Source organism: Phaseolus vulgaris, chromosome 2 (genome assembly GCF_051622355.1).
Source record: "Phaseolus vulgaris cultivar YP4 chromosome 2, ASM5162235v1, whole genome shotgun sequence".
Classification (NCBI taxonomy): Eukaryota; Viridiplantae; Streptophyta; class Magnoliopsida; order Fabales; family Fabaceae; genus Phaseolus; species Phaseolus vulgaris.
Window position 1 is genome coordinate 28,117,756 of NC_143499.1, and position 10,782 is coordinate 28,128,537.

Consider the following 10,782-nt stretch of genomic DNA (forward strand, 5'->3'; position numbering starts at 1 on the left):
AAAATAAATAATTGTTAAATTTATTATATTTTAATATTATAAAGAACAAAATTGAAAAACAAAATTTGTACTAAAAAATTAGGAATTCGCGTTGTATATTGTTATGGATAGTGGTTATGAAATATGATATTGTCATTCTTTAAAGAGTGGAATTGATCTTGCTTTCTATTTTTGAAAACGTTTGCATAAAGGATGTCTTTTTTTTCCTTTCCAGTGATTAATTAATTAATTAATTAATTAATTTAATGGGCTTGGAATTTGCTTTTTATGTATATTTGAACAGTATTTGAGAACCGTGTCAAATGTCAAACAATGATTCTGAGTTAATCAAATTGTACAATGTTAAAAAACTAAGTCAAATTCTTACGTCTTCCTAGCTGCGTAAGTAAGATCTGAAATGTTTATAAATGCAATCTTCTAGAGAAGTTCATAGTAACCCACTTCTAAGACCCAAAGCAGTTGTTGAATTCTAATAGCTGCAGTTAAGCTGTCACGCGTAACCTTTGAGAATTTAACACCTTTTTTTTGACAAACCATTTATACTTACCTCATCAACACCTTTATTTTCTACTGAGATGAAGACTCTTGATAATTAATTTCACTAACAATTTGCAGTAACATTAATCTGGAAGGTTTTTTCATTTACAAAATTAAAATTCTAAAGAGGTTGAGTATGGTAAATATTAATAAATTATCTAACATTTTTTATGATATAATCTTTGATTTTAGATAAGGCTGTTATGATGTATAAAAAATAAAGTATTTCATATAATACAGATGTGTGTGTATATATAAGATTTGAAGTGAAGACTATTGCAAGTTGAAAAATCTCATAAGTTGATTCACCTGTTCAAGTGTACAACTGTGATGCTTGAAACTAGTATAGTAGTATGCACATGCTGTAGACAGAAAAGCTTGGGCCAATTTTAAAAGCATTTTCAGTCAATGGAGCATTTTCCATTCTTCTGGATATTGAATTTTTCAGAAGTGGCACCGAAAAACTGGAAGTGGAGACTTATATTGGACAACAATCCAAAAAATTTAACGGGTAAAAGTAAAAACTGAGTTCTGATTGAAAGCTTCTCCCACTAATTAACCAGATTGGAAGATTTGAAGCAACACGCTGAGTGGAAAACAAGGATCACTTCTATGACAAGTGAAAATAGGAGATGCTGCATATATTCAGCGCGGAAAATGAAGACAGCATTTCACATCACACTATATTAAGAGAGCGTGTTGAATAAAGAAAATTCACACTGGATACGACAAAATTTCTGTCATACTAAATGCCATTGAATAATGAGTTTTATTAATTAAGTTGGAACATTCTATATCACTTTATTCACGTTGAATAATAAATTGTGAGTTTTATCAAATAGCTGCATAAAAATTTGCAATGATAGAAAGTATAGACTAAACTCTAAATCTTATTTCTCATACTTAATTATCCAAAGCTTGCATTTCTTTTGTCATTCTACTTGAACTCATTGTAATTCTTTTTTTTGCAAGCCAGAAGGTCTTGCCTTTTATAATTAACTTTGTCACGGTTTGATACACAACCAGATAGCTTGAAAAAGTGTCAGATGAGAACGTAGTAAAAAAAATGTATGATTCATTCCTTCTTGTATGATTAACAAAAGAGAAGTAATAGCTTGTCGAACAATGAATGGTGACTACAAAATCTGATCACCAGCAAGGCCAGTATTACTTACAAGTGCTACATGAAAAATGTGCACTAGAAATCAAGGGAATTGGAATGACCCTCCAATTTGACTGCTGCTACCAGAGGGAGGGTCAATAGCAACCCAAAGGAGTGAGATAGTGATTGATATTAGACCTGACCATACAAACACAATAGTGGGTGTCCTACCCCTTCTACCCATTAGCCCTTTTGCAAAGGGATACAAATGAGCCAAAACCCAAAAGCTGAAAAACACACCTCCAAGCAAACTGCTCCATTGACGATCCTCACTGTATATAGTTCTGCTAACTGCAACAGCAATGGCTATCAAATTAACCATCATGATTGTGATTGGTGGTATCATAAGAGATGTCCACTTGAGGACATAGAGATCAGCATATTCGTCATTTTCGTCATCACCAGAAGATTTTGATGTCAGAGTGAAGGAAATCTCAATGCCAGCCATCACCTTTAGCAGACCCTGAAGCACGGCAGCAAGATGAGCACTAGTGCCTCCAATCAACCAGAACTGTTCATTCCTCCACCACTCTTCAAGCGCAATGCCAGACCACTTGATCTCCAAAACAGCAAGGATGACAAGGGTCAAGGTTATTCCCAAGAGGTAAACTAGGAAGTTGACTTGAAGGCTTTGAACAATGAACTGATCAGTGAAGAGTGAAAGAGCAGGAAGGAAGCAATACACAATAAGGAAGATGGAAGTGAAAGGGTAGATTCCAACATTGAGGTAAGCAATCCGCTGCAGAAATTTCAATCTAGAGCTGGCCAACAGAGCATTGTTGCGTGAAAAGAAGATCTCAACTGAGCCTGTTGCCCACCGAAGAACCTGGTGAAGCCTGTCTGTGAGATTGATTGGAGCAGTGCCACGGAATGCATCCCTTTTGGTCACACAATATATAGATCTCCATCCTCTATTGTGCATTCTATAACCTGTCACAACATCTTCAGTAACTGACCCGTAAATCCATCCAATTCTAAGGCCCCATTCAGTCTTGTCCTCATACCAGCATGAGATGACATTGATGGCCTCAGCAACGGTAGCAGCATCAAGAGGATCCCGAGGGAGTGTAAGAGCACCGGGTGGACGTCCATATTTGATGGATGAATGATCAGCAAGAGGTAGCCCCTGGAACTCAGCCACCCTGATTGAATCAACAAGAAGACTGGAGTTGCCAAATTTCTTGGGAACAAAAGCAGTCATCATTTCTTCATCCTCAATGTCATTATTCCTCAATGACTGTTCCTCAGCACCAGCTTCAGAAATCGATGCCACTGTTGAAGATTTCTTATTCTTTCTACCAAACCAACCGGTCTCTTCCTTGTTCCGGGGTGGATCAAAGCCATAGAGAGCAGTTCTTCGAAATAGGCATCCTGTGCCAACATATACAGGACCTTGAATTCCATCAAGAGCACGCATATTGACATCAAAGAAGACAGTGTTGTGATTGGCATAGCGATCATTGGGGTCTATCCCTTCAAACCTTTGAGGAAATTGGACATAGCAGAGCCTGTCTCCACCACGGTCCATCATGAAGCACATTCCTTCTCTCAGGGCCTGAGAGTTATATATGTAATGGTCACAGTCAAGATTGAGAATGAAAGGGCCATTGGACATTATAGCTGAGGCTCGAACTAGGGCATTCATGGCCCCAGCCTTTTTGTTGTGATCATAGCCGGGTCGTTTTTCACGAGAAACATAGACAAGCATAGGAAGACGAATATCAACTTCAGTAAAATCCAAGGCATTTGAATCTGATGCGGTGCCAGTCAGTGGTTCATCACTTGGGGGTTTTAACATTACCTGCATTTTAGAGAGGGCATATGATCATTAAAATCAACGTTTTACACTAAAATATGTTACTTTTAAGTACAAATGAATAAAAACAAATGCGCTAAGCTAATGGATAATGAGAGTTTTAACCACTGAGGACCTGAAGCTTGGGAATACAGCTAACAAAACTGGGATGCAAAATATTAAGTACTAATGAATAATGAGAGTCTCATAAAGATTGATAACTACCTGTATGATACTGGCATGATCACCCCTGGAATTCTCTGGCGCAGCATTTGTCCAAGTGCCAGGCCAGTGAGTACCATCAGCCATCCATGTAGCTTTAGGAATTTTCAAATTCTCCATTGGTTCTTCATTTCCATTCTCTCTATGTTTCCTCATGGCTTTGATTTCTTGACTAGCATTATAAGCATCAGAGCGCCGCCTGATTGAATCAGGAAGGCCATTAATCCGAACCTTGAACTCATCATACTCACGCTTTACTCGTCTGCGGTCCCTCACAAAGTCAGAGCGCACTTTGTTCTTGTAGGGGTCTCTCTTGAGATTAAAATAAGATTCTGGGTTCCTGGGTTCAATCTCATGCTTCCGGCAAAAGGGAACCCACAAATTGGCAAAACTTGCAGCCTCTGCCATGGCCTCAAAAGTTAGGAGCGAACCACCATCATCAGAGACATAACATGAGAGTTTCTCAACAGGATAATCAGCAGCTAGAATAGAAAGAATGGTATTGGCAGTAACAAGTGGTGGTTCTTTTTCTGGATCAGCAGTTGACACAAACATATCTACTCCCGGAAGATCAGACTTCCCAGTAGGATTGGTGGGATTAGGAGTCTCAAACTTCTCTTTCAAAACATCAAGATCAGCAAAACGATTTACGGGGAAGAGCTTAGGAAACTGGTCAAGCACCCAGGAGAAGGCAAACCAGATTTCACAAACCACAGACATGCCCCACAGCCAGATTGCATCATCATTGGGGTTTTGGACCCTCCACTTTAGAAAGAAAACTAGAATCACTAGCCGAACAAATATAATGAGCCTGAAACTCAAAATAGCAAATAAAAGTTAATTTTAGATTAGTTATAGTTCATACGTTAATTGAGATACTATTGCTAATATATACGGAAGATAGAACGTATATCACACAGTGATCAATTCCAGAAGCTAGACAAATAATATTAATAGTAACAATAACAAGAAAACAGTCAAAGTTATGAAGCAGTAGCAAAGCACATTTTTTGTAACACATGATAGTTTCACCCATTCTCTGTCTTCCTTTTAAAAAGTAGATGTTTATGAAATATACTAATTCTTCAAAAGCGGGGGTACAATCATTTGCAAAGAAAACTAATTCAAATTGAATGCAAGATAATGGAGATTCCAACTTGAGTTAAAACTATCATCCATAATCCATAACATAAAATAAACATTGGATTGACACAGCAATGAGAAAATCCAACCTCACAAATGCATCTCCACTAGCACTGCAAAAAAGCAGGGTAAAATAAATTAAGAGGAAAAGAGACACATACCGATAAGGACTGAGAATTGCAGCAGAGATACTCAATTTCCGGGTCAAGGGCTTCCACTGCTTTTCATTGAATACATTTGGGTCGCCCCCCATCCATTCAGAACCAGATACAGAACTGGCATCAGGTTCAGACTCTTTGGGCCACATAGCATTTCCATATCCATAACTCCCCTTGCTTTCAAACAACCACTGAGCATGATCAAACTCATTAGTCTGGCTCCTCGTCAACGTCCCTGATTTCATCAACGACAACCTCCTCTCCATCTTATTAATCCTAGCACTAGGAGGCAAAGGCAGTGCCTGTGATTTCACCTCAGGCTCGTTGTAAGGCTCCTTGCAACCAGGGCAAATCCCCTCACCAACCCTCAAAGCATCTCTGTAACAATCCCTACAAATCTTGTAATCGCACTCACAAGGGACTACATCCAATCCTCTTTCGTCAGTCATGACCTTTCCATCACACCCAGGCACTGCGCAAGAGGACCCTTTTGCACCAGTCATCTGGGGGTGGCTGGATTCGGACTCAATCACCTTGTCCTTCAAATGGGCACGTGTGAGCTGGTTAAAACCACCGGTGAACAAAGAACTAGAAGCGTATTGATCCTCCGCTCTCCGAGAACTAGACCTCTCCAGAGAAATCTCCATAGGCTGGTTATCGGGCGTCGGAGGAATGTGAACTGTGTAGGTAGCAAGGCCAACACTCCCATTCTCACCCTCCTGATCCAAATCATTGCTCAGCTGCGTGATATTCCGAACCATAGAGGATCCATGCTTGAATTTAGAAGCCATGATAATGAACAACACTACAGAACCTGCAATTCAACACACCACCCACTACTTCATTTTATATGAAAGATGAAACTTTAGAATTGTTCAAAATAACAACAATTTCAAACACGGAAAACAAATAAAGAACAGCTCAGCCCTCGGTGAGAAACTCTGTGAATGTGTCAAGTGGCGAGACGAAACACATGAATTATAAAGAATTGCAATGCGAAAGAAAGTTTCTTTAAAATGTCTTACCAACTCAAAGACAATAACAACCAAGCGCGTGTCTGACGCCGTCAAGTGTCAACCTCTCTCTACAGAGGGAGCAAACAGGACTGAGTCCAACACAGACACCAATTTTCAAAACCTGCTAATCAAAAACGTCACAAAAACAAATCCAGTTAATAATTCCAACACAGAGAGACAGAACATAACAGATCACATCCTCGTCCACATTTAAATTAAATAAATCAATGCCGGCCAGCCACCTTAAACTGTGCTTGAACTTCAAACTTCAGAGTTGGTTTTGGGAGTTTGGTGAGGGAACGAAGCAAGGGTGTGTTTGGTGCTTTTACCGAATTGACGACAGCTTTTACGGTCGGAAAAGGAAAAGAGAGAGAGAAAGAATATAAAGTCATATGATGTTCTAACAATGTGCCAATGATCACGGCATCTGAGAAGACAAAAGAATTTGCAAAGCATGCGAATAAATTAGCGTGATTCTCTTCTTTTATTACTGCGGAGAGGTTCTTTCGGGAATTACCAAGTATCTGATGATACCAAATGGATTTTGTTTTTAATCCAAACGCTTTCTACGCGGACGGATCAGTTTTCTACTGCTGCCAACTTCACGTGTTCTCTCTTTTCCACTGCATTCTACTCATTTGCTATATGCTTTTTAACTTTTCTAATTTAATTACTTTAAAAAAACTTCATGCAAAGATAAAAATCAATTAATTTCTTAAAGGTATATTAGTTTTTACAATAACTAGACAGGGAAATTTTAATTGCTGATATTAGTTTATAAAAACAATATACAAACAACATCTTATTCTAAGGTTATTGAGAGTATTTTATTGACAAAATTAACGTGTTTAATATTAATGATTTATTGCTTTTATGATTAAAAATTATTTTTAAATTTAAATTAGGTCGTTACTATTAAAGGATTTTCAAAATAGATTATTTTTATATGATAATAATTATTTTGTCCTTTTAACATGTGAGTAAATATTTAAAAAAAATTAAGTCTAATTTAATCTTATAAGATTAGTTTAAAAGGTAAGGTTGTAACTATTTATATACCCTGAAATGTTATTATCTTTAAAAAAATTAAAATAGATTATTTTTATATAATAATAATTATTTTGCTTTTTAAGATGTGAGTAAATAGTTATATAAAAATTTATCATAGACAAGGGTTATATTTATATTACTATAAGTAGGAGGAGATCTATCTAAGGTAAATTATCTTTTTTCCTCTCTCTTCTTCTTTTACTAAATCATGCATATTAAGGTTATTAGTGTTATTGGAAAGAATAAACATTTTGATCTTAAGCTAAAATTTGGTACACTTGTTGAAATTTTTTGAAAAAATATACCAAAAAGATCCAATGAGTTATCAATAAATTATATAAGATATAAAGATATCCCTAAAATTATTTGGTTAAAAAATGTATAGATGTTTACATGTTGTTGGATTTCTTTGGGTAACTTTTTGACAGTTTTGATTTTTATAAACACATAGGGAGTAATAAAAATTAATGGAAATATATTTTTAATATAGAAAACAAAAGATTGTCATTATCAAAGTGATGATGCTATTAGTATATTGTAGTTCTTAAATTATTGTTTCTAAATCTAAGACAAAGGATATCATTTTGTAAGATCAAATAAATTAATGTGTATTATAAGATGGTGTTTTTCAAAACTTTATAAAGAAAGGAGGTTAATTTGATATGTTCCAATTGATTAGCAACAAGTAGATGATTCCAGCAAATAAATGGTCAAATAAATAAATTGAATAAAATGAATCAACATTTTATTATATATTTCCATCCTAAGCACTGCCGCTGATGCACCAAATCCAACCAAATGTATAGCATAGCAAAGGGTAAACCGCTTATTAATCAATAATTAATAATAAGATAATAATAACAATAATAATAATTATTATAATAATACTCCATTAGATAAGGTTTTGGATAATATTAAATAACACCAATTAGCTATAATATCCTCAAAATGAATAGCAGCAAGTAAATCATTTCAGCAAACTATTATAAACAGTAAAATAAATAAAACTAAGTGAATAAACATTTTCTATCATATGCTCATGATCTGTGATCCAACCAAGTGTATACCCAATAAGATAATTCTCAGTTAGATATTATTTGCACCCCTAAATTATCGTAATCTGGATATTGTAAATATTATGTTTCATGCATTTTAATTTTAATAATTTAGTTTAAGTATAATTTTGTTCTTTTTATTATTGAAAACATTCCAATGTTTTATTCAATATAATTAATATGAGAAAGGTGTATTATTTGTTTCCATACATGCATTTCAAAGATAAAAAGGAATAAAATAAATACATGTAGTAGGTTGGACTTGAATGCTTTGTTGAATTGGAAAATTTTTGAGGAAATGGGAAATGATTGATTTGATAGGAAAATGAGATTGTTTAGATTAAGGTAAATAGAGTAGAAAGTGAAAGAAAAGTATACACAGATTTATGAATAATGTGTGATTAGTATATTTTGTAATTAATAAAAAACTAAATTTTAAATTTGATTGTGTTTAAAAATAATTGAAAAAAACATTATTTATTAATTTGTACATCTTTGTTTTTTTGTAATTAAAACATTATTTCAGTGTAAGAACTGAATTTGAATAAAATAAAAATTATGTAAAATTGTTGAACATAGATAAATATTAAAAATTTATTTATTTTAATTAAAAATAATAATATTTGTACACGTGTATCCGTATTTTTTATTTTTACTATTATATATATATATATATATTTATTTAAATAAAATATAAATTTATGTATATTCGTCTGTATGAGAGACATAGAGAAAACATGAAAATTATGATTTTGAGTTTCAATAGATTTGAGGAAAAAGAAAGATTAAAATTGGAAAGCAGCAATCGTCAGTGAAAATTGAAAACATGGAAATATATTTCAGAAAATTAAATTAAAAAAAATTACTCTACATTTTGATAACTATTTTAATATGTTTTAGAAAAAAAAAAGAATTTCGATAATAATATTAAATATTAATATAAGGATAAAATAGAAAAAAATTAAGATCGGTTAAAGATAAGAATCTCCTTTATACGGGTATAGATATAATTTATTTTTTAAATTAAAAAATAAAAATATTAAATATTCTTAATTATAAAATAGTTTTTATAAATAATAATATTATTTTTATATTTTGTTTTTATAATAATAATAATAATATTATTATTATTATTATATACATTTATTTTTATTATAAATAACTATATTTTATATATTATAATTATATATATATTTTTTATTGTTAGTTATTAATATTTATTTTTATTTATAATACTATTAAGTATTCTTATTAATAATATTATTAATATTTTTTATTACATCAATTTATCTAATATTTTAATATATTTTTTTATTTTTAATCTTATTATATTATATTATATTATATATAAAAATGTTATTATTATATTATAAAATTTGAATTAACAATATAATAATTTATTCTATATATTTATAAATAAATAATTTATCTAAATATTAAAAGAAAAATCACATTATAAGTTGGGAGGATAACTGATTATCGGAAGGATAACTGATTATCCTTGTAAAATATACATTATACGTAATCGATTTTATGTTGGAAAAAATATATAATTGATTATCCTTTGGATCCTTGTAAAATATACATTATATATAATCGATTTTATTTTAGAAAAAATATATAATCGATTATCTTTTGAAAAAAAAGCGTATATGACTTGATAATCAATTATATGATAGTTTTATTTCACCTAATCAATCGATTTGCAAATATTCATCATCGATTAACAAAACTTCTAATTTATGTAGTCTTACTTCAAAACACCACTAAAACAACACCAAATCACCACAACAACATTGCAGAACCATCAATCTATCACTCATAACCACTAATTGCATTAAAAAAATAAAGATAACAAGATAAAATAAGTGTTACAACTGACTTTTCTTCATATTTCTTTACTCATGTGTGAAGAATTATCAACTTTTCTTGTCTTTGCATGCTCATATTTTCACACACATCACTAAATACAAACAATCACAGTCACCTCAAATTCATTCGGCTAAGTAATGAGAATGAAGAGTTCAAAAATAAAATAAAAATCAACCAATCAATCACATAATCCACCAAAATATCTCTCTTATTTCAGTATAACAGGCAATACTGACGAATATATCCATTTATTTAGTTTCACGATAACTATCATAACATTATTATATTTGTAATTACTTACTTAAACATTACATTAGAGTTTTTTATTTTCCGAATATCATGATTATTCCCGTCCGAACAAAAATAATTACACCTAGGATTACATTTTTAAGAGAAAATAACAATTTTTTTTTACACTTCATATTATTTTTTTTATTGGTCATTGTTAAATAAGATGAGAATGAGAAGAGTTAACAATAAATTAAATCAACGATCTTTTATATGTTGGCATATGATGATGAATTTTAAATTATGAAATATAATTAAAGTGAATAATTCCCATAAACAGCCCATATATGTAGAAGAGAGTGTTTTTAAGTAAAGGTATTAAAAAAAGCAATATGAAGAGAAAGAATGTGGTGTTGTTACTTTTAGTTTACAGAATGCATAGGAATGGATGAAGGATATTCCCGCGTAGCAGAAGAGCATGTGAAAGCCGCAAAGTATGAATCCAATAGCTTCGTGGCTTCGCATAATGTGGGTCCCTTTACCT

The 10,782-nt window shown here is 32.3% G+C and overlaps 1 protein-coding gene across 4 annotated transcripts; it reads right to left on the reverse strand.

Moving 5' to 3' along the window:
• Nucleotides 1–1,595: 1,595 nt before the first annotated feature.
• On the reverse strand, nt 1,596–6,594 carry CSLD6 (cellulose synthase-like D6). Of its 4 annotated transcripts, none has more exons than XM_068612874.2 (5): nt 6,276–6,594; nt 6,043–6,154; nt 5,021–5,831; nt 3,720–4,527; nt 1,596–3,500 (listed from the first exon to the last, which is right to left on the reverse strand). In XM_068612874.2, exons 3-5 carry the CDS (start codon nt 5,806–5,808, stop codon nt 1,743–1,745), a joined length of 3,354 nt encoding a protein of 1,117 aa, XP_068468975.1. In that variant the 5' UTR covers nt 5,809–5,831; nt 6,043–6,154; nt 6,276–6,594; the 3' UTR covers nt 1,596–1,742. The 4 variants fall into 4 exon arrangements, with proteins under 4 accessions (XP_068468975.1, XP_068468977.1, XP_068468976.1 ...); XM_068612876.2 differs by having other exon boundaries at nt 5,021–5,853; nt 6,276–6,489; XM_068612875.2 differs by having other exon boundaries at nt 6,043–6,157; nt 6,276–6,489.
• Between the last annotated feature and the right edge of the window lie 4,188 nt (nt 6,595–10,782).

Excerpts from the sequence above, each read along its gene's own strand:
- CSLD6 (XM_068612874.2), bottom strand. The coding sequence starts at position 5,808 with ATGGCTTCTAAATTCAAGCATGGATCCTCTATGGTTCGGAATATCACG. Across the intron at positions 4,528-5,020 it reads GCAATTCTCAGTCCTTATCG|GCTCATTATATTTGTTCGGC; the intron begins GTATGTGTCTCT and ends TTTGAGTTTCAG. Across the intron at positions 3,501-3,719 it reads ATCATGCCAGTATCATACAG|GTAATGTTAAAACCCCCAAG; the intron begins GTAGTTATCAAT and ends TCTAAAATGCAG.